This window comes from Pseudochaenichthys georgianus, chromosome 3, assembly GCF_902827115.2.
Source record: "Pseudochaenichthys georgianus chromosome 3, fPseGeo1.2, whole genome shotgun sequence".
Classification (NCBI taxonomy): Eukaryota; Metazoa; Chordata; class Actinopteri; order Perciformes; family Channichthyidae; genus Pseudochaenichthys; species Pseudochaenichthys georgianus.
In genome coordinates this window covers 42459059-42482592 of record NC_047505.1, presented here as the reverse complement: position 1 = coordinate 42482592, position 23534 = coordinate 42459059, and the positions used below count along the sequence as shown (strand labels likewise).

Sequence of the window (23534 nt, the reverse complement as noted above, 5' to 3'; positions counted from 1 at the left end):
TGTGGCTTTGATCCTGATCAAGTGTTTAAGTCATGAATGTTTAAAGTTTAACTTCTTCATATGTCTAATGTTATAGTTTACTTTTCATTCAGGAAGTATGACGCTGCGCTGTAAGTATGCTTCTCCATGTTTGTGATTGGTCGAATGCTCCAAATACCACCCCTCTCATGTGAACGCGCACCTAACTAGATAGGACACGGCTGGCTTGAGCAATCCACTTGATAACCCGCGTCGTAGGACCGCTTAGCGAGAGCGCGTATGTTTTGGATTAGGCCAACCGGCTAACTCAAACATATCCAGGTTAGGTTGAACCGGCTTCGTAGCACAGGCCTCGGTTCGGGTGTTTTGTTTGGTTTTAAATAAACAAAGTCTTGGCTTTCAGAATATGAAACTTTTATTTCCAAAACCACACGATAAATACATGTTTGAAGCTTGTAGAGGGAAGACGACAGCTCTCCCTCGCCACTCTGCTGTTCCGCAGCGCCGCCCCCCCTCCCTCCGCTGACATTATGAATGTAAGGTTGTAGCTTGCTGGTAAAACATGTGTAGCCTCTTGATGCCATGCTAAGACAATCTTAATAATGTTTAAAAGTCACCGTTGAACCTCAATCTCTTCGTTGACATCATCCAGATTATTTAGCAGGAGGTCATTTTCCGCTTTCAAACCATCCAAGTTCTTTCTTCAAAACGCCAAGCTCTAGATTAAGATGGAGGCGTAGTGGGTTAGTGCCTAGGTGTTGGGGTCAGGGGGTCCACAGTATTGTGCATGTAAGTCACTTTGGATAAAAGCATCTAACAAGTGACATGTAGTAATAAAAAAAAGATCCATGTTATTGAATTAAAATAAAGTTATAATGTTTTATTTATTTTTTAAATCGTACATTTGGGAAAACCCGGCGCTCCCGGAGAAATCCCGCTTTGCCACGGACAACTTAATGAACTTTAACCCGTGGTATTTATCTCGTTGTAATTGTAGCTTGCTGGAAGAATATCTAAGCCCCCCGATGTCATGCTAAGACATCTTACTAATGTCTGGTTTTTTAAAATCGTACATTTTGGGAAAAACCCGGCGCCCCCGGAGAAAACCCGCTATGCCACGGACAAGTTAATGAACTTTAACCCGTGGTATTTATCTCGTGGAAATTGTAGCTTGCTGGAAGAATATCTAAGCCCCCTGATGTCATGCTAAGACATCTTACTAATGTTTGGTTTTTTTAAATCGTACATTTTGGGAAAAACCCGGTGCCCCCGGAGAAAACCCGTTATGCCACGGACAAGTTAATGAACTTTAACCCGTGGTATTTATCTCGTGGCAATTGTAGCTTGCTGGAAGAATATCTAAGCCCCCTGATGTCATGCTAAGACATCTTACTAATGTTTGTTTTTTTTAAATCGTACATTTTGGGAAAAACCCGGCGCCCCCGGAGAAAACCCGTTATGCCACGGAATAAGTTAGTGGCTTTTATCTCCTGGCCCGCTGAGCTCGATTCTCCTGAACCGTTTTCTTGAGTTCAAGGAAGTCATTGTGAACGGTGACGTTGTTCACATTCAAGCCGTTCAATCGGTCTTGATCTTCTTGGACCCTTTGTCCGAGATCGCCGTTTGGATTCTGATCCGCGGTGTTTTTGGCCCGCTGAGCTCGATTCTCCTGAACCGTTTTCTTGAGTTCAAGGAAGTCATTGTGAACGGTGACGTTGTTCACATTCAAGCCGTTCATTCGGTCCTGATCGGCGTTTGGATTCTGATCCGCGGTGTTTCTTTCCCTCAGCGACTCATCACACATAGACTGCAGGTCGTTCATCTTTTCCTGCAGGGTTTTGTTCTGAGGACGACCCTTCCTCAAAACACCAATCTCAAGGTTAAGTTCCACGAGATCCTTCCCCATGGCGGCACTATCGCACCCCAAGGTCTCGTTGGATGCCTTCAAAGCCTCGTAGTTGATCCTGAGATGCTTTTCCTTGTGAACCTCCTTGCTCAAACCCTGGATCTTGTTCATCAAAGCCTCGTTCTTCCTCTTAACGTCCTCTCTCTCAGCTTTCGCCTCCTTGTAAGAGTCCTCGAGCTCCATGAAACGCAGATGCCTTTCCTTGAGCTGCAACACTTCTTCTCGCAGGGAGACATGTTCGAGTCTCATGGCGGCTTTTTCTGTCACCATTGCGTTGTAACTTTCCCTAATGGTGTCCTCGTTCTCAAGGTCTTGGCACAACTCGACTTTCTTTTGTTGCAACAATTGGATTTGCTGGAAAATCAACTTTTTTTCTTCCTTCGCAATTTCGTATGCCACCTGAAGTTCCTCTACACCCAGAAGCCTCTGTGAAAGCTCATAGATCTCTTCTTGCAAGTCTTCGGTTTGGCTCCTCTCCTCATATTTCGACAGGTTCATTTCGTCCATCTCAAACTGCACCATACTTTCATTCTCAAGCTCCCTGCGGAGATCGTCCACTTCCTGCTGCAGAGCCTGGTTCTTCTGGATAACCGTCTCCATCTCCGCCTTAGACACTTGGAAACGTTCCTGAAGTTCCTCTTTCCTTTGCTTGAGACACTCGAGTTCTTCCTCAAGGCCACCGTTTACTCTGATGGTTTCCTCTGCGTCGCTTCTCAGTGCATCGAGCGTTTCCTCTGCAGCAGAATAGCATTGGATCGACGAACGCACCGCTTTAATCTGTGCTTCGAGCTCTCTCCGTCCACGCAGTGCAGCTTCATGCTCGGCTTTGATAGCATCGATGCTATCCAGCTGATCTATCTTGTCAAACATCTGTGCCTCGAGGATCTGTCGTTCACGCTCCAATTCCTTGTTCGTCTGGATTAGTCCCTGGAACATCGCCTCTACGGTAACGTTATTTTCGATCTTCTCACTAAGAACCCTCGCTACTTTTTCGAGGTAGGCACACTTGCGCCTCGCGACATCTCCCTCGGCCTTCAGAGCGTCAAACTGCTCCCCCAGCGCTGGAAAGCTGCCGAACTGTTTTTGTATGGATTGTATTTCCACATGTTGGGTCTTGAGGTGTTCTTGCACTGCCCCAAGACTCCTCCTAACGCCAGCGTAGTCGCCTCCCAATTCCACTTGTTCCTTATTGCAGGACATGTTGCTTTAAGATGACAATGATACACACACGGTAGCAACTGGTAACTGTTTCTTCACGGGGGGAAAACTGAATTTCGCGGTGTGTTGTCAGCGTCGGATTGGTTTCTGCTAAGCCAAGATATGCTGTGCCTTAAAGCTCAAACTGGTCTCCTTGCAGGTTTCCATTTGGAACTATCGATGATGTCACAAAGCACATTAGAGGGTCATCGTGACATCACTTGGAATTTCTGCACAACGCTCACATGTAGAGATGTGGCCGTGGCAACAGTGACGATGCATTCTGGGTAACTTTGCCCAGGCATTCCATTTTTGAAAAAACAACAACAAGATGGCTGACAACTACTTTCTATTCTACTCAATATTCAGGGAGTTCTCTACAGAGAAAATACTCCAATTGAAAATACTTCCTAATAATACTCTTTATTAAAAAAAAAAGTTGAGTTTGTAGGCACGAAATATTAATGTTTTTGGTACAAAATTAGCTTGAGCACAATTTTTTTATTGGCCATTTATTGACTGATATGACGGCACAGGGTACCCTGATCAGAGCGTCCTGCATATTTGTATTTTAATTCAACTTGTTTGTGTCTGTAGCCAGATCTGGGCAGTAAGTACACGGCCTGGTCTTCAGTGAGCACTCTGATCCAGAAGAACCTGGTGATGAAGACCCACAACCCTGCAAGGTACAGAGGAAACACACACACACACACACACACACACACACACACACACACACACACACACACGATTGATTGATTGACACACGCATTATTTCTGTACGAGTGTTTTGAAGTGGAAACGGGGGCTTCTCTTTCGTTTAAATGGAGTTCGCTCTTCCTCCCTCTTCAGGTATTCTCTGACAGAAGAGGGTCTGGCTTTAGGGGAGCGCCTCGAGTCTTTAGAGGGAACTAAAGGTCCAGAAGGAGACAGAGAGGAGGCCAGGAGTGAAGGGAACGAGCAGCAGCAGGAGGAGGGAGAGGAAGGTGGCCCGGGGATTGTGGACCTCACTGTTAGTGATGATGACGAAGAGGAGAGAATACAGTGAGTGTGCTTCAAAACCCCTGGGACAAAGACGTATCATTATCTCAACAAGTAACTCTACTCTGAAATGCATTCAAGTCCCTTTATTTTCCTTTTGTCTATGTTGTATCGACGAAGTGTTTAGAGACCAGTTAAGCATTCTAGATGGTCTTGGTTCTGACAATCTTAAGTCCCAGCCTCCTCCAACAACGTACGACATAAAAAGGAATAAATATAGTCCACAAATATATAGAACGATGCAAGTAAAATGCAAAAATAGGTCAACTATATACACGTAAAAAGTAAATACTGAAAAATACGGTGCGTTCTACTTTTATATACGAAAATACGTAGACTTTCCTTTGTGTGTTTCAGCTTGTCATGTTTCTGTAAAACGTGTAAGTAATATTTAAGACCGAAATATCTCCGTTAGGTTTTATGATTGTGTTGGTGAACTGTTTGTAAATACAATAAAAGGAATTGAACCGTCTTTTTCCAGAGCTACCGAGAGGCCGACCTCCTCCGCTTCCCGGCCGGGGGTTCTCGTTCCCGGGATGTTCTTTTCGGGGAAACCCCAAAACGTACCGAGCAGAAAGTCCTGGAGTCTCCTTCCCGGCTCCTACGAGATCATCCTCTGCGTGGACTTCATCGAGACGACGGGGTAAGGCCGCTGTGTGTTTTGAACTGTGTGAATCAAACGTGTGTGTGTGTGTGTCCTGAACGGTCGGTGTGTTTGTGAAGCGGAAGCAAAAACTGCAAGCAGGATCTGGTGAAAGAGCTGCAGAGGAACGGCGTGACGTTCGACGTGAGGAAGCTCAACGTGGGAGACTTCCTGTGGGTCGCTCGGGAGAAGGTCGCGCCTATTCCAGGTAACGCAACGTCAACATGTGCCCCCTCTTCTTCATGTCTCTTCTACATCAACATGTGTCCCCTCTTCTTCATGTCTCTTCTACATCAACACGTGTCCCCTCTTCTTCATGTCTCTTCTACATCAACATGTGTCCCCTCTTCTTCGTGTCTCTTCTACATCAACATGTGTCCCCTCTTCTTCTGTCTCCTCTACATCAACATGTGTCCCCTCTTCTTCATGTCTCTTCTACATCAACATGTGTCGTCTCTTCTTCGTGTCTCTTCTACATCAACATGTGTCCCCTCTTCTTCGTGTCGCCTCTACATCAACATGTGTCCCCTCTTCTTCGTGTCTCTTCTACATCAACATGTGTCCCCTCTTCTTCGTGTCTCTTCTACATCAACATGTGTCCCCTCTTCTTCGTGTCTCCTCTACATCAACATGTGTCCCCTCTTCTTCATGTCTCTTCTACATCAACATGTGTCCCCTCTTCTTTGTGTCTCTTCTACATCAACATGTGTCCCCTCTTCTTCGTGTCTCTTCTACATCAACATGTGTCCCCTCTTCTTCGTGTCTCTTCTACATCAACATGTGTCCCCTCTTCTTCATGTCTCTTCTACATCAACCTGTGTCCCCTCTTCTTCATGTCTCCTCTACATCAACATGTGTCCCCTCTTCTCCATGTCTCTTCTACATCAACATGTGTCCCCTCTTCTCCATGTCTCTTCTACATCAACATGTGTCCCCTCTTCTTCATGTCTCTTCTACATCAACATGTGTCCCCTCTTCTTCATGTCTTTTCTACATCAACCTGTGTCCCCTCTTCTTAATGTCTCCTCCACATCAATATGTGTCCCCTCTTCTTCATGTCTCTTCTACATCAACATGTGTCCCCTCTTCTTCATGTCTCTTCTACATCAACATGTGTCGTCTCTTCTACATCAACATGTGTCCCCTCTTCTTCATGTCTCCTCTACATCAACATGTGTCCCCTCTTCTTCATGTCTCTTCTACATCAATATGTGTCCCCTCTTCTTCATGTCTCTTCTACATCAACATGTGTCCCCTCTTCTTCATGTCTCTTCTACATCAACATGTGTCGTCTCTTCTTCTACATCAACATGTGTCCCCTCTTCTTCATGTCTCCTCTACATCAACATGTGTCCCCTCTTCTTCATGTCTCTTCTACATCAACATGTGTCCCCTCTTCTTCGTGTCTCTTCTACATCAACATGTGTCCCCTCTTCTTCGTGTCTCCTCTACATCAACATGTGTCCCCTCTTCTTCGTGTCTCTTCTACATCAACATGTGTCCCCTCTTCTTCGTGTCTCTTCTACATCAACATGTGTCCCCTCTTCTTCGTGTCTCCTCTACATCAACATGTGTCCCCTCTTCTTCATGTCTCTTCTACATCAACATGTGTCCCCTCTTCTTTGTGTCTCTTCTACATCAACATGTGTCCCCTCTTCTTCGTGTCTCTTCTACATCAACATGTGTCCCCTCTTCTTCGTGTCTCTTCTACATCAACATGTGTCCCCCTTCATGTCTCTTCTACATCAACATGTGTCCCCTCTTCTTCATGTCTCTTCTACATCAACATGTGTCCCCTCTTCTTCATGTCTCTTCTACATCAACATGTGTCCCCTCTTCTTCATGTCTCTTCTACATCAACATGTGTCCCCTCTTCTTCATGTCTCTTCTACATCAACATGTGTCCCCTCTTCTTCATGTCTCTTCTACATCAACATGTGTCCCCTCTTCTTCATGTCTCTTCTACATCAACATGTGTCCCCTCTTCTTCATGTCTCTTCTACATCAACATGTGTCCCCTCTTCTTCATGTCTCTTCTACATCAACATGTGTCCCCTCTTCTTCATGTCTCTTCTACATCAACATGTGTCCCCTCTTCTTCATGTCTCTTCTACATCAACATGTGTCCCCTCTTCTTCATGTCTCTTCTACATCAACATGTGTCCCCTCTTCTTCATGTCTCTTCTACATCAACATGTGTCCCTCTTCTTCATGTCTCTTCTACATCAACATGTGTCCCCTCTTCTTCATGTCTCTTCTACATCAACATGTGTCCCCTCTTCTTCATGTCTCTTCTACATCAACATGTGTCCTCTCTTCTTCATGTCTCCTTCTACATCAACATGTGTCCCCTCTTCTTCATGTCTCTTCTACATCAACATGTGTCCCCTCTTCTTCATGTCTCTTCTACATCAACATGTGTCCCCTCTTCTTCATGTCTCTTCTACATCAACATGTGTCCCCTCTTCTTCAGTGTCTCTTCTACATCAACATGTGTCCCCTCTTCTTCATGTCTCCTTCTACATCAACATGTGTCCCCTCTTCTTCATGTCTCTTCTACATCAACATGTGTCCCCTCTTCTCCATGTCTCTTCTACATCAACATGTGTCCCCTCTTCTTCATGTCTCTTCTACATCAACATGTGTCCCCTCTTCTTCATGTCTCTTCTACATCAACATGTGTCCCCTCTTCTTCATGTCTCCTTCTACATCAACATGTGTCCCCTCTTCTTCATGTCTCTTCTACATCAACATGTGTCCCCTCTTCTTCATGTCTCTTCTACATCAACATGTGTCCCCTCTTCTTCATGTCTCTTCTACATCAACATGTGTCCCCTCTTCTTCATGTCTCTTCTACATCAACATGTGTCCCCTCTTTTCATGTCTATTCTACATCAACATGTGTCCCCTCTTCTTCATGTCTCTTCTACATCAACATGTGTCCCCTTCATGTCTCTTCTACATCAACATGTGTCCCCTCTTCATGTCTCTTCTACATCAACATGTGTCCCCTCTTCTTCATGTCTCTTCTACATCAACATGTGTCCCCTCTTCATGTCTCTTCACATCAACATGTGTCCCCTCTTCTTCATGTCTCTTCTACATCAACATGTGTCCCCTCTTCTTCATGTCTCTTCTACATCAACATGTGTCCCCTCTTCTTCATGTCTCTTCTACATCAACATGTGTCCCCTCTTCTTCATGTCTCTTCTACATCAACATATGTCCCCTCTTCTTCATGTCTCTTCTACATCAACATGTGTCCCCTCTTCTTCATGTCTCTTCTACATCAACATATGTCCCCTCTTCTTCATGTCTCTTCTACATCAACATGTGTCCCCTCTTCTTCATGTCTCTTCTACATCAACATGTGTCCCCTTCATGTCTCTTCCACATCAACATGTGTCCCCTCTTCTTCATGTCTCTTCTACATCAACATGTGTCCCCTTCATGTCTCTTCTACATCAACATGTGTCCCCTCTTCTTCATGTCTCTTCCACATCAACATGTGTCCCCTCTTCTTCATGTCTCTTCTACATCAACATGTGTCCCCTCTTCTTCATGTCTCTTCTACATCAACATGTGTCCCCTCTTCTTCATGTCTCTTCTACATCAACATATGTCCCCTCTTCTTCATGTCTCTTCTACATCAACATGTGTCCCCTCTTCTTCATGTCTCTTCTACATCAACATATGCCCCCTCTTCTTCATGTCTCTTCTACATCAACATGTGTCCCCTCTTCTTCATGTGTCTTCTACATCAACATGTGTCCCCTTCATGTCTCTTCCACATCAACATGTGTCCCCTCTTCTTCATGTCTCTTCTACATCAACATGTGTCCCCTCTTCTTCATGTCTCTTCTACATCAACATGTGTCCCCTCTTCTTCATGTCTCTTCTGCATCAACATGTGTCCCCTCTTCTTCATGTCTCTTCTGCATCAACATGTGTCCCCTCTTCTTCATGTCTCTTCTACATCAACATGTGTCCCCTCTTCTTCATGTCTCTTCTACATCAACATGTGTCCCCTCTTCTTCATGTCTCTTCTACATCAACATGTGTCCCCTCTTCTTCATGTCTCTTCTACATCAACATGTGTCCCCTCTTCTTCATGTCTCTTCTACATCAACATGTGTCCCCTCTTCTTCATGTCTCTTCTACATCAACATGTGTCCCCTCTTCTTCATGTCTCTTCTACATCAACATGTGTCCCCTCTTCTCCATGTCTCTTCTTCATCAACATGTGTCCCCTCTTCTTCATGTCTCTTCCACATCAACATGTGTCCCCTCTTCTTCATGTCTCTTCTAAATCAACATGTGTCCCCTGTTCTTCATGTCTCTTCTACATCAACATGTGTCCCCTCTTCTTCATGTCTCTTCCACATCAACATGTGTTCCCTCTTCTTCATGTCTCTTCTACATCAACATGTGTCCCCTCTTCTCCATGTCTCTTCTACATCAACATGTGTCCCCTCTTCTCCATGTCTCTTCTACATCAACATGTGTCCCCTCTTCTCCATGTCTCTTCTACATCAAAATGTGTCCCCTCTTCTTCATGTCTCTTCCAAATCAACATGTGTCCCCTCTTCTTCATGTCTCTTCTACATCACCATGTGTCCCCTCTTCTTCATGTCTCTTCTACATCAACATGTGTCCCCTCTTCTTCATGTCTCTTCTACATCAACATGTGTCCCCTCTTCTCCATGTCTCTTCTACATCAACATGTGTCCCCTCTTCTTCATGTCTCTTCCACATCAACATGTGTCCCCTCTTCTTCATGTCTCTTCCACATCAACATGTGTCCCCTGTTCTTCATGTCTCTTCTACATCAACATGTGTCCCCTCTTCTTCATGTCTCTTCCACATCAACATGTGTCCCCTCTTCTTCATGTCTCTTCTACATCAACATGTGTCCCCTCTTCTTCATGTCTCTTCTACATCAACATGTGTCCTCTCTTCTTCATGTCTCCTCTACATCAACATGTGTCCCCTCTTCTTCATGTCTCTTCTACATCAACATGTGTCCCCTCTTCTTCATGTCTCTTCTACATCAACATGTGTCCCCTCTTCTTCATGTCTCTTCTACATCAACATGTGTCCCCTCTGTGGAAAGAGACTCTGAAAGTTTCAGGATCAAAGATTCTCTCTCTTTTTGATCCATTTCTATAAAAACCTGTCTGAAAATGAGCTGATCAGATTTTGGCCACTTTATGATGTCATAACGATGTTTTGGCTTGTGTAGCCATTAGCCAATCAGCAACCAAGGTGGCAACATATGGCAGATTACAAAATAATGCTAAAATAAAAAGTGTGCAGTTAGTAGAAATCAGTTTAAAGTACAGACCAAGAATATAAATAAATTATTTTATTTATATCGTCCAAATAGACGAACCATATTCAACATTTCCTCACCGTAGTTTACTCTCTTCACTTTGACCGTCCACCGCTTCTGCAATGTCCCCATTTTTGTAATAAATTCCAACTCGTAATCATTTAGTTTTTCTCTGACTCCAGGTCAGTTGCGGACCCCCGTCGGCCGTGAGCTCGTCCTGGATTACATCATCGAGAGGAAGAGAATGGACGACCTGTGCGGCAGCATCATCGACGGGCGCTTCAGGGAACAGAAGGTGAAGAAAATACATCTCCGTCAACTTGAGTCTTCTCCGTCGAATGATTAGTCATGTACTCCGTTAACCAGAGCCCTGCATGCTGACTTGACATGGCTTGTTTTGCCCGACAGATGGTCAATAATCCCAAAGATATTTTCAGTTTATTATGATATGAAATGTAGAAAATCATATTTAAGATTAGATGAACCTTTATTAATCCCTGTAGGGTTATTCTATGGGTAAAGCAGCAACAGGTATACGAGTGAAACACGGAATATATCAAAATAACAATATAATAATTCGGTGGAACTGTAAACATACATATATGGATACTTAAAATGTATATACATGTCTGTCTTCAAGTGCATGTCCAAAAGTAGGTACATAGGGTGCATCTTAAGTTTTATTTGCACTTGATGATTAATTTAAACATTTAATCGCAAATCAAAAAGGTTAAATCTTCTGTAATGAGTTTCTTTGCTTTTACTCTCCGTATCTTTTGATAAAAAAAAACCATTTTCCATCTTGTTATAAATTTAAAAACACTAATTGACATTCTACGATGCTGTTAATCAAATTATATAAAGAGTGATTTTTTTACACGTGCACAACGAGAAATGTTTCTTTCTTCTCCTCATCAGTTCCGTCTGAAGCGCTGTGGTCTGCGTAACCCCTGCTACCTGGTGGAGGAGTGTGGGAAGGCTGCCTCTCACCTGAGTTTACCTGAGACCACGCTGCAGCAGGCCATCGTCAACACACAGGTGAGAGAACACACACTCACACACCTGCATGGTGCTTTAGGTGCTGTTTACACGAGAACGCAAACGGTTGTATCCGCTACTTTTCTCTTTCGTATGGCCCGTTCGTTCACACGAGGCCGGAACGGAGACGCGGAAACGATAACGTGGATAGGTGGATAGATCTGCAACCGGAACGCTCTGGGGGCCAAACGGCTCCGTGTGTCCGCCCCATACGATCATTTCCTGATAAGGATAAAGCCATAGCCCCGCCTCCTGCTCACTGCTGTAGCATGGTCAGTAGCTAGTGCTACTGACCATGCTACAGATGTTAGTGCAACATCTACAGCTCCTCTTAGTGTTGTCACGATACCAACATTTTGGTTTCGATACCAAGTCAAGAATTGAGATTGCGAAAAAAAGGGAAACAGTCTTAAATGTAATTATTCTGCTTTATTTCACACCAGAACCAGAACACAAACTTTTAAACAATGTGAACAATAAATTAAATAAATGACTAGAATTTGTATTAAATACAATTTAAGCATCATCTATAAACAACTTTTTTGTTTTTCGCTTCTGGCGTCTTTTTTGTCAACAAGCCGAGGCGCAGCGGCATAACACTCCCACTTGCAGCCATGCTTCTCGCTTTCTCACATGCTCTGGCAGCTAGCGCGTGCACGAGAGAGGGGAGGCACTTAGAGCGTGCACGAGAGAGGGGAGGGACTTAGAGCGTGCACGAGAGAAGGGAGGGACTTAGAGCGTGCACGAGAGAGGGGAGGCACTTAGAGCGTGCACGAGAGAGGGGAGGGACTTAGAGCGTGCACGAGAGATGGGAGGCACTTAGAGCGTGCTTGAGAGAGGGAAGGGACTTAGAGCGTGCTTGAGAGGGGAGGCACTTAGAGCGTGCACGAGAGAGGGGAGGGACTTGGAGCGTGCTTGAGAGATGGGAGGCACTTAGAGCGTGCTTGAGAGAGGGGAGGGACTTAGAGCGTGCTTGAGAGAGGGGAGGGACTTAGAGCGTGCTTGAGAGGGGAGGCACTTAGAGCGTGCACGAGAGAGGGGAGGGACTTAGAGCGTGCACGAGAGATGGGAGGCACTTAGAGCGTGCTTGAGAGAGGGGAGGGACTTAGAGCGTGCTTGAGAGGGGAGGCACTTAGAGCGTGCACGAGAGAGGGGAGGGACTTAGAGCGTGCACGAGAGATGGGAGGCACTTAGAGCGTGCTTGAGAGAGGGGAGGGACTTAGAGCGTGCTTGAGAGGGGAGGCACTTAGAGCGTGCACGAGAGAGGGGAGGGACTTAGAGCGTGCTTGAGAGAGGGGAGGCACTTAGAGCGTGCTTGAGAGAGGGGAGGCACTTAGCGCGTGCTTGAGAGAGGGGAGGCACTTAGAGCGTGCTTGAGAGGGGAGGCACTTAGAGCGTGCTTGAGAGGGGAGGGACTCAGAGCGTGCACGAGAGAGGGGAGGGACTTAGAGTGTGCTTGAGAGGGGAGGCACTTAGAGCGTGCTTGAGAGGGGAGGCACTTAGAGCATGCTTGAGAGGGGAGGCACTTAGCAGCGTGCACTGAGAGAGGGGAGGGCCTTAGAGCGTGCACGAGAGAGGGGAGGGACTTAGAGCGTGCACGAGAGAGGGAGGGACTTAGAGCGTGCTTGAGAGGGGAGGCACTTAGAGCGTGCTTGAGAGGGGAGGCACTTAGAGCGTGCTTGAGAGGGGAGGACTTAGAGCGTGCTTGAGAGGGGAGGGACTTAGATGCGTGCACTGAGAGGGGAGGCACTTAGAGCGTGCTTGAGAGGGGAGAGGACTTAGAGCGTGCTTGAGAGGGGAGGGCACTTAGATGCGTGCTTGAGAGGGGAGGGCACTTAGTGCGTGCTTGAGAGGGGAGGGACTTAGAGCGTGCTTGAGAGAGGGGAGGCACTTAGGAGCGTGCCTGAGAGAGGGGAGGGACTTAGAGCGTGCACGAGAGAGGGGAGGGACTTAGAGCGTGCTTGAGAGGGGAGGCACTTAGAGCGTGCTTGAGAGGGGAGGCACTTAGAGCATGCTTGAGAGGGGAGGCACTTAGCACATGATTGAGAGAGGGGAGGGACTTAGCGCGTGCACGAGAGAGGGGAGGGACTTAGAGCGTGCACGAGAGAGGGGAGGGACTTAGAGTGTGCTTGAGAGGGGAGGCACTTAGAGCGTGCTTGAGAGGGGAGGCACTTAGAGCGTGCTTGAGAGGGGAGAGACTTAGAGCGTGCTTGAGAGGGGAGGGACTTAGTGCGTGCTTGAGAGGGGAGAGACTTAGAGCGTGCTTGAGAGGGGAGAGACTTAGAGCGTGCTTGAGAGGGGAGGGACTTAGTGCGTGCTTGAGAGGGGAGGGACTTAGTGCGTGCTTGAGAGGGGAGGGACTTAGAGCGTGCTTGAGAGAGGGGAGGCACTTGGAGCGTGCACGAGAGAGGGGAGGGACTTAGAGCGTGCACGAGAGAGGGGAGGGACTTAGAGCGTGCTTGAGAGGGGAGGGACTTAGAGCGTGCTTGAGAGGGGAGGCACTTAGCGCGTGCTTGAGAGGGGAGGGACTTAGAGCGTGCTTGAGAGGGGAGGGACTTAGTGCGTGCTTGAGAGGGGAGGCACTTAGCGCCTGCTTGAGAGGGGAGGGACTTAGAGCGTGCTTGAGAGGGGAGGGACTTAGAGCGTGCTTGAGAAAGGGGAGGGACTTAGCGCGTGCTTGAGAGGGGAGGCACTTGGCGCGTGCTTGAGAGGGGAGGGACTTGGTGCGTGCTTGAGAGGGGAGGGACTTGGAGCGTGCTTGAGAGGGGAGGGACTTGGAGCGTGCTTGAGAGGGGAGGGACTTAGAGCGTGCTTGAGAGGGGAGGCACTTAGAGCGTGCTTGAGAGGGGAGGTACTTAGAGCGTGCTTGAGAGGGGACGCAAGACTTTTTTGTATTTCGTATTCGTTTGCGTGTAAATGGGGTCTGAATGTGCACTGCATTAATCACAAAACAAGATTTGTTTGAGTCTCTGATGTATACATGTTGTCTTTTGTATATGTGTGTGTGTCAGGTTATTGATCGCTTCTTTGTGAAGAGAGTCCAGGATGTGAGGGAGTCGATGGCCTACCTCACCGTCATGACTCGATACCTTAATAAACTCTACCAGGTAAACGTTTAAATACATATTTTATAAAAGCAATACATGTATGTTTTTAAAATCGTCCCAAAAGATAAAACAATTACGGTAGGGTTTTGCCTCGACTTCAATCACTTAGACATGTCCTTGTCCTATAAAGAAATTAGTATATTGTGTCTAAGTCGGCCCCAAAACAAGTGGAATAGTTATGATAATAAACTTTTAAATCTGTTTTCCAGAACTGTACGCTGACGTGTCGCTCCAGAGAGCTGGAAGGGGATGGAGAGGAGGAGGAGAGAGGGACCCCCCCCTGCTCTCTTATCTCCTTTGCAGAGTTCAACCACGGTGCAATCAAAAACAAGGTGTGTGTGTCCGTCTCTTTGTTTTTGCATTTAAAGAAAGACTTTTCGCAATAACTGTTTTAATTTCCAACTACCCTGTTGGTCCATAATCTATTTTTTACAATTCTTTATTCAGAAGACAGTTGAGAACATGTTCCCAGTTACAGGGAGGAGTAGACATTAGCAATAAGGGAACAGCATCTGATACCCCAGTCCTCAAAGACCTCCACTGGCTTCCTGTCTCGCATCAACTACAAAACTCTGGTCCTCACCTACAAAGCCCTCCACCATCTGGCCCCCCCTTATCTCACAAACCTTCTCACTCCTTATCAACCCCCACGGCCCCTCAGATCCACCGCAGCCGGACTCCTATCCACTCCCACATCCACACTCTGCAGCTTTGAGGACAGAGCCTTCTCAGTGGCAGCTCCTAGGCTCTGGAAGCCCCTCCCCCAAGATCTCCGTGACTCCTAGTCCCTCAGTCTTTCAGTCCCGCCTCAAAACAAATCTTTTCAACTCTGTCTACCCATAAGCCCCCCCCCCCTCTCAATCAACTTCCTCTTGACTGCCTTTTTATTTTTTACTTACTTGTTTGCCTGTCCTTGTTTGTCTACCCTCCCTCATCCTGTAAAGCGTCTTTGAGTTGTGAAAAGCGCTATATAAATAAAATGCATTATTATTATTATACAATGTTCATGAACTTAATACGATAACAGAAGGGATGTCTCGTCACTGAGGCATACTTGACAAACAATATTTTGCTAATTAGACCAAGCAACCTTTTTATGTTGGTGATAGAACTGGTTATCAGCTCATCGGTTCATAATCTATTTGAATAAATGAATCTCTCCCTCTCAGAGTCAGACGGTGAAAGAAGTGTTTGCGCGGCAGCTGATGCAGGTGAGCGGACTGTCGGGAGACAAAGCAGCTGCTGTCCTGGAGCTCTACAGCACCCCACTCAGGTAACCCACGAGACAGTATGTTCACACATCTCACCTGTTCAAGTATTCCTACCTTTCGTTCCTGGCAATGCACTCGGGATTTCCTGCAGCAGCAACAACGGTGTTTTTAGATAACGTATACAAAGAACGAGGCAGTTGGCACTCGCAGAGATAGATATCATGGAAGCAAAACTTCACCTGCTGCCCTTTAGTTTCTGACTCTCCCTCCATTTTCAAATCACGTCTCTTCACACCCCTGATCACATGACGCATCTTCTGTCCTTATTGATTGTATTGTCTTGTTGTTCTGCTGGTTTTTAGTTTTTTGTGTCTTGTATGGCGACCTTGAGAGCCTTGAAAGGCGTCTATATAAATAAAATGTATTATTATTAAAACATTACATTTCAAGGATTCAAAGGCTTTATTTTTCATGTCGCAAAACTACATTGTAATCTTAAGTCTCATGCTCCTCCTCCTCCAGCAGTGCAACACACAATATGCCCAGCATGAAAGAGTTAGACATAGAAACCCAATACAATAATGCAATAGACAAAATGGGACAGGTAAGTTGAAGGAATATGAAATATGTGTTCATATAACAAAGAATACGTTAAAAAAATAAAGGAGACATTTCTGACTTTGGGTAATTAAAAACAAGGTTGAAACATGAGGGTATACTTGGCGTCGGGCCGAACCACGCCCCTTAGCTGTGATATATGAGCATATACCACGGCCTGAAGTGAGCTATTGCTTTTATTCAAACCCAATTCAAAGTACTGGTCTTCACATATAGAGCTGTCCATGGCCAAGCCCCAGCCTACATCAATGACCTGATCCACCCGCACATCACAACCCGGGCCCTGAGGTCCTCTGAGCAAGGCCTCCTAAGGGTGCCCCAAACCAGGCTAAAGACTAAGGGTGCCCGTGCCTTTGAGGCGGTGGCCCCAAGGCTTTGGAACAAACTCCCCCAAATAATAAAAACCTCGGCCTCAATCGAGATTTTTAAGGGGCGGTTAAAGACCCACCTTCTCCGACAGGCCTTTGGGTCGTCGGAGGAGGTGAGTTAGTGGCTGTCTTTTTTGTATTGGTGTTTTGTCGTATGTTTCATCCTATGTATTACCTGCTGCCGTTTTATGCCTTTTATTCTACATTTTATAGTTGTACTGTGAATTGTGTCCTGTGTACTGTACTGTGAACATCCGTGTTGAGAAGGGTGCTATATAAATAAAGTTTTACTTACTTACTTTATAAAACGGTTACCAAGTGTGGCAATATGAAAGAAAAATACACACTCTAATTTAAATAGTTTTTATTAGTAAATAATGATGTTCAAAATAAAATAGTCCCTCCGTTGCCTTCTGCAAGAAACATAGTGCGAGGTGGTTGCTATGCAACAACACTAACAGCTAGCGAACACATTAGACAGAGAGCGTTGATCCATTATTTGGCTATTTATTTACATTCATGTGTATGTTGCTGTTTATTGTGCACCCACTGAAAACCTGTCCCGCATCAGTAGCTTGGCTTACGAGGTTACTTGTTGAGGTTGTTAGGCTGTTGCTTGGCGTGGTGAGAATATTGCTCCACTTTCTCCGGTCCCTGAGATTTGGCTTCCAGCAGCTCTAGAGAGAGCTTTCGCACCTGTGGCCACTGACGCTCATCATTTCTCTGCTTTGTTTCAAGACCCGCCTCAGAAAGCTTTTGAATGAAGCTACTTCTCCAGTTGGTCTACCTGCTCTTCACGTAGCTCTGCATGTCGTCGTTAGGTGCTTTCTGGAGATAGGCACTGCTCAATCCACTCCTCCATAGTGAGCCCCCCCCGGAGGTCCAAGTTAACCTTACATGTTTCCATCTTGAGCTTTGCTAGTTAGTTTCATAACGGACGTAATGTAACAGCTGTAACGGTTGTAGCTTTTCTCAGACGCGGAGGGATACTGACTTGTGAAAAGAACTACAAATCTACCCGTGATATACGCTCATTATATCACGGCTAAGAACCAATCAGATTGCTTGATTTGACTTTATAAACACATTGTTATGCAAACTCTCTTATATTCACGAGTACAAGACATTGCGCTACTATAAGATATTGTTGATATTTAATTCAAATCTTTCTTCCTCTCTTAATCTCAGTCTCCTGACAGCCTATGAGCGATTTGCAGGTGAAGCTGATAAGGAGAAGCTCCTCTCCTCCATCAGATACGGGAAGCTCAAAAGGTTTGTAGTCCAACTGGTTTCATATTTCTCCCAGCATGCTCTAATGATCCATGTACCGTACTTTTCGGACTATAAAGCGCACCTGCATATAAGCCGCAGCAGCTAAATTGTCCGTCTAGAGGCTTCTCAATACTCAAATTTCCCCTCCTCAACTCCTCGACTCCTCCGGTAGTGACCCGAAAATGTATTTCAGCGCGCCATTTTGAAGGACGTCTCATTTCTCTAAATGCACACCGAGGACCGAGGATCGAGCATCGAGGAGGCTCTCTGGAGGAGCTATAACCGAGGATACACTGATGGTTCCTCCACGGCTCCTCCGCGGATGCATTTCCGGGAACGGTGGAGGCGTGACGCACGGCCGGACTTATCTCAGCCAATGACAGCTCTGCATGCAACCCCTGGATATTATTTTAGAAACTGCTCTCATCGCAACGCGATGTTCACAGTGAGAACAGCTGTGAGGCCCGTGCAGAAAGCAGAGCAGTGTGTAAAATATATATCACTCAGTATAACAGGCCTACTCTCTTTATTTGCTTTAGTTTAGTAGAGATCTACAAACAAAGAGTCGATATTTTTCTAAGACCATTTAGTGCTTCACATAATAAAATACACAACGGCTGTAGCCTGATTATGCTTTAGGAGCTGTAGGTGTGTGTGGTACAGTGTGTAGGTGTGTGTGGTACAGTGTGTAGGTGTGTGTGGTACAGTGTGTAGGTGTGTGTGTGTGGTACAGTGTGTAGGTGTGCGTGTTGTACAGTGTGTAGGTGGTGTGTTGTACAGTGTGTAGGTGTGTGTGTTGTACAGTGCGCAGATGCGGCGGACAGACAGTTCTCAGTTGGTTTGGTGTCCTTACTTTTAATAATTGCAAATCACTGATTCTTGGGAATTTGGATAAAAACAGGTTTTAATTTTCAAAATAAAAAGTTTGTTAAATTACAAAATCTGAAGTTATATCATTATAGACCAAGGTCTTGGCTGTTCAGCAATGTACCGGTGCAACCTCCTCATTTTGTAAACACCGTCAGACACAATAAAAGTGATTTATATTTTATTTGTATTTAGTCTAATATGTATTTAGAGCTTTTAAATCATTATCTGGCATTCTAAGTACACATATATGCTGTAAAATGTTGAATATTCACTTTTGCTCATTTTTTATACTGTTTTCACATGTGCTCCTTTAAAAGATCTTACATCATACAACGTTTACTTTTAGCTTAAACAGACAAAGTAATGTTTTTTTACTTAAAAAACACATTTTTGTATTAAAAGAGAGTATTACTTTAATAACTCAACAGCACTGAGGAAACAGATTACAAGCATATTCATTTAAAACAAATAAACTCCCTCTGACGGTGGTGACTTTGGAACTGACGGTGGTGACACTAATCTGACGGTGGTGACACTGGCCTCATTACAACATACAATTCCAAAATGTATACCACTCAAGTCAATTCCTTGCTTAACAACTTTATTTAACAATTTGGTACAACAAATAACAATTGTGAGAACTGTGATAAACATTTAATTAAGTAACTTAAGGTACAATTAAGCAATATCATTAATAAAAGTACCCCAGCCCATATCATCAAATATCAATCCATCATAGTTAAAAAATAAAGTGATTACCAGTGGCAATAATGTACAATTCATTACTGACATCTTAAACTGTCATCTAGTGCCCCCCCTACTCATAAAAGAATACATTATATTCTTCTGTAACTGTATATTGGACGTGAAGAATAGATAAATGAATAACTACATCTTACAGTCTATTTTCCCATAAACTGAAATGTTTCTAAATACAGAAAGCATTCTGTGTAAACATCACAAAACACATCTGGCACAAAAATAATAATAATTCATAAGTGACCTCCTGTGAGTATTCCCTGACTGTTTCTACATCACTCCACCACTCATTCAGCTTTATCAGGACGTAGGCCTATATGGAGTATATGTTTCTCCTCTATGAAGTCCATGACTTCAGCAGAGAGGTTGTATATCTCCCTCGTCCTGCTTGCACGACCTGGTGATGACGGTTCCACAAGTTTGACCAGAATATGGTCAAATTGTATGAAGCACATATCCTTTCCACCTTCCACCTCTTTTGGATAGAAATCGTGTGTTGGGCCCCATGAGGGTGGAAAAACTCCACTTTCACATCTTGATGAGGTGCATCCACAGTGACAGCCTTTGCTATCCACCAGTTCTGGTCATAAATGACCGCCAGCCAATCTCCGCAATGAAACTACATCAGCAGATAGATCTGTCATAGTCCCGTCAGGACCACTCCTGGTCATTGGCTGTTGCTCACTTTCCTCCTGCTCCATTTCCTCCATCAACATTTCCAAAGGACCTTTCTTCTTTTTGCATTGGTATAGGAACCATCATCCTCAACCTGTACCCTGGGTTGTGTTGGCAATCAACTGGAATATTGTTGGGCAGAAACACTCGCACATCTGTGGCTCACTGCAGAAACAGGACAGTGATCTGCAATGGATCTCAGAGTTGTTTCGGTGTGTCGGTGTGACCTGATGGAGTTTCCTGTTGCAGGTACAGGTTTTAGTGGTTGAGAAAGGAGTGCATCGTATGGCATGTCAGCTTCATTAATAATATAGAGCTTAGTACTGCAAAGGCTTCTGCCAACCATCTCATGGAAGATATTGCCATCCCACAATGTCATTCCCCCGCAGTATAAGACTGTCTGCAGTCCTTTTCACAGTTCCTCCAATGCCGTCTGGGTTTCCCTTCCCAATGTGAGGTGGGGAAGAAGTTCCAGGTTGTTCTCTGGAAACCTAGTGTTGGAGGGACACTGCAGAGAAGAAAAAAGTTGTTCTTGTTTTTGTACTGCTTGCTGGGGCCATCTGACCAAAAGTGAAATAGTATCAACTTTTGGAAACTTTAAACGCATATCTCTCAGGACTGGTTCCATGTGAGTTCAAAATGGCAGACGCATCTTGTCGCTTGGATGCTGATACTGTGCAACATCCTGTCTTCTCTTTTTTGTGTAGTACATGCTAGTGTGCAGGTTGAGCTGTGGGAGGTTCTGACCAAAATGGCATGACTGTACCTCAGAACTATACTTGCATTCCATGCCTCAGAAAAGTCCACATGCACAATTACTGTGCTATCATTGCAGTTCTCTATCATGGCTCCTGTATTCTCTGGACTGGTTCTGAACCGAGCACACATGTGTTGTTGTTTCCCTCGTCAGTTTGTCTTCATATAGTTGGAATGAGCTCTGCCAGCGTGCCACTGTGCATTACAAGTCTTGTGTTGAAGTGGAGCCCATCTGCTGTTTGGTCCTGAACTCGTTTCCCATTGCTGCCATTCAACATTGTTCTGCTCTTGCTGTGGTGTGGGAAGTGTATGTTTGTAGAGACACCGTGTGCAGGAGCGCAGAAGACATGCCGCTTGTCTGTGAACAGCAGACAAGTTCAAAACTATCCTTCAAAACTATCCTAGACTTAACAACACCATTTTCTCTTAGGACTTCAAGCATCAGCTTAGCATTTTCATGGTACTGGCATTGGCATGTCTTGCGATCTGATGGTCTTGGTGCTGTGACATAGAACGGACGTAAGGCACAGAATGATGAGTAACTGAGTTTCATTGTTGGTTCCTTCTTGATGAACTCCTTGTGGAGGTTCAATTACTGTATCAGTCAGAATCATTCTCTGATGCTTTATTTTCTTCCGTGTTATTGTGTCCTGTTTGTCAGTCGTCATTCGTGCTGCATTATGGTAGAAATCCTGAACCCTCTGAGTTATTGTTTTGAATGTATGCAGGTTTTTTGTCAGTAAGCCTCCTCTTCCGCAGTGTGTTATATGTTACGCCAAACTGCCTTGTCTGGTGAATTAGATGATATTTCTTATTGAACACATTGACTTAAGAGTTTAAGGTTTGACGGTTACCACTGACACATTTTACAGACCCCAGTGGAAATTCAGCCTCCTATAAGGTATAGTCAGAGTAGTCTTACCAATACCAGATGACAAATTCAAGTGTGGAAATATATTGTTTTAACATATATTTGGTTAAATGTTGTCATGCCATTTTCATTTGGCTTTAGTCATTGGAGATGCATAGCTTACAAGGGATATTGTAGGTGTACTATGTGCTATGTAGGTAGGTAGTAGGTGCACTATGTGCATCCCCCATGACATAAGCCAAATGAACATGGCATAATAGTGAATTTAGAAAGAGAGAAGGCACACCTCATCCCCTAGGATTGAGCGATAGACCAATGGTATATATATATATATATATATATGGTTCATCAATGGTGGTAGTAGCATGCAGTGTATTGTTATTGTGGTAAAGAAATATCTTTAGCCTCCCTTGAGTACAATTTGGAGGTTTTTGTCACCACCGTCAGACAGTATGTCACCACCGTCAGACAGAAAATCTGACGGTGGTGATGTCTGACGGTGGTGACAAAAACCTACTCTTTTACATGATATGCATGAGTTGTTCACATTAGCCATCTTGTTTCCCACATGTTGCTAGCTACCTCAGACCTCGTCTTAAAAAGTATACATTTATGTCATAATCTAATCTAATATTTTCTATACAAAAGAGACAGTGTTGACATGTTATGGTGTGAACTTGTGACAGTAGCAGTCAGATAACAAATGTACAAGTTTTAGAGAAAAATAGCAAACTTACAGGAGCTTGAGTGAGTCTGAAGCATGCAGTAAAGCTGAAGGTTTTGAAAAGGGGGGTCCTAAGGAATGTAAGCTGACCTTGTAGTTGCCTGATTTTATTGCTTTTTATAAATATCTGACGGTGGTGACGAATATGGTGGACACATTTGAGCAACCACAAATAATGGTAATATTGTTCAAAATTCACTGTTTGTAATTTTTAATACATATTACAAGTACTCTTTCATTTGGGTAAGAATATTATTCTATTAAATTATTACTTTTTGTTTTTTTTAATCAAGTTGAAATGATTATCTCCTATCCGAGGACAACTGATTATGTAGGCAATGGGCCAGCATATAATCATTAAATTAATACAAAATAAAAATAAAACTATGAAAGAACCATACATTTGTGCAAAAGACCCCTCTGATTATAACCTTGATTCTTTTTATTCATGTAAATGTTATTCATTTCCAACAGAATTAGCCTTTTCTTAGTGGGACCTGTTTTAGGCAAAGTTTCAAGAATCAGTGACATACAACTTTTGGCCCGTAATTTCAATTCCCCATTTCAGCGACCAGAGAGAGGGGGGGATATATCCACTCTCTGATTGTGTTACGTTATTATGAGAGTGCTCTCATACTTTAAATTGCATTTATTATAAATATTTTGTGTGTGTGTGTGTCCGCATCTGTAGCCTGTTATTGTCTCATTATACCGCACTCTTAATGAATTCAAGGTAATATGTGGGGAACAATGTTCAGCTGATCTAACAGAGATTATAAAATATGACAAAACACTCGACAGCTGATGCAGCTGTTGCCACGTAATAATGAACGGACGTCGCTTTAAAATGACCGCTCAGAGGAGAGGAGTTCTCATTTCTTTAAACGTCTGCTGCTTCCCCTCGGTTCCCCTCCTCGGTCCTCCGCTCGCATCTCCTGTGGGTGGGTCTAAGTATCGAGGAGGGGAGTCGAGGAGGGGAAATTTGAGTATTGAGAAGCCTCTTCTGTCTTGCTCTCGTTCTGTCTCTCGGTTCCACTTTTACTTTGGTGGCGCTACCTGTCTCACGCGGACCGGTCATAGAGCCCGTAGGGTTAAAGGTGGTTAATTGTACCTGTAGTCCATAGATTTAGGAGGTTCCCTAGTGGCCGTTAGCTGTAAAAAAAAAAT

General features: G+C 44.5%; 2 protein-coding genes across 2 annotated transcripts in view; one reads left to right on the top strand and one right to left on the bottom strand.

Annotated features, from left to right (window-relative positions):
* LOC117442610 (crossover junction endonuclease MUS81-like) overlaps positions 1 to 23534 on the top strand; it is a 40090-nt gene that overhangs the window by 3755 nt on the left and 12801 nt on the right. Inside the window, exons 5-14 of the mRNA XM_034078586.2 lie at positions 3680 to 3768; positions 3935 to 4126; positions 4605 to 4766; positions 4847 to 4974; positions 10281 to 10393; positions 11017 to 11136; positions 14148 to 14243; positions 14453 to 14575; positions 15413 to 15516; positions 17629 to 17712. Of these exons, the coding sequence (XP_033934477.2) occupies positions 3680 to 3768; positions 3935 to 4126; positions 4605 to 4766; positions 4847 to 4974; positions 10281 to 10393; positions 11017 to 11136; positions 14148 to 14243; positions 14453 to 14575; positions 15413 to 15516; positions 17629 to 17712 (1211 nt within the window). The remainder of the gene's footprint in view (positions 1 to 3679; positions 3769 to 3934; positions 4127 to 4604; positions 4767 to 4846; positions 4975 to 10280; positions 10394 to 11016; positions 11137 to 14147; positions 14244 to 14452; positions 14576 to 15412; positions 15517 to 17628; positions 17713 to 23534) is intronic.
* LOC117461623 (uncharacterized) lies at positions 232 to 3187 on the bottom strand. The gene has a single exon (XM_034103557.2). It carries the CDS (start codon positions 3083 to 3085, stop codon positions 1463 to 1465), a length of 1623 nt encoding a protein of 540 aa, XP_033959448.1. The 5' UTR covers positions 3086 to 3187; the 3' UTR covers positions 232 to 1462.

Excerpts from the sequence above, each read along its gene's own strand:
- LOC117461623 (XM_034103557.2), bottom strand. The coding sequence starts at position 3,085 with ATGTCCTGCAATAAGGAACAAGTGGAATTGGGAGGCGACTACGCTGGC.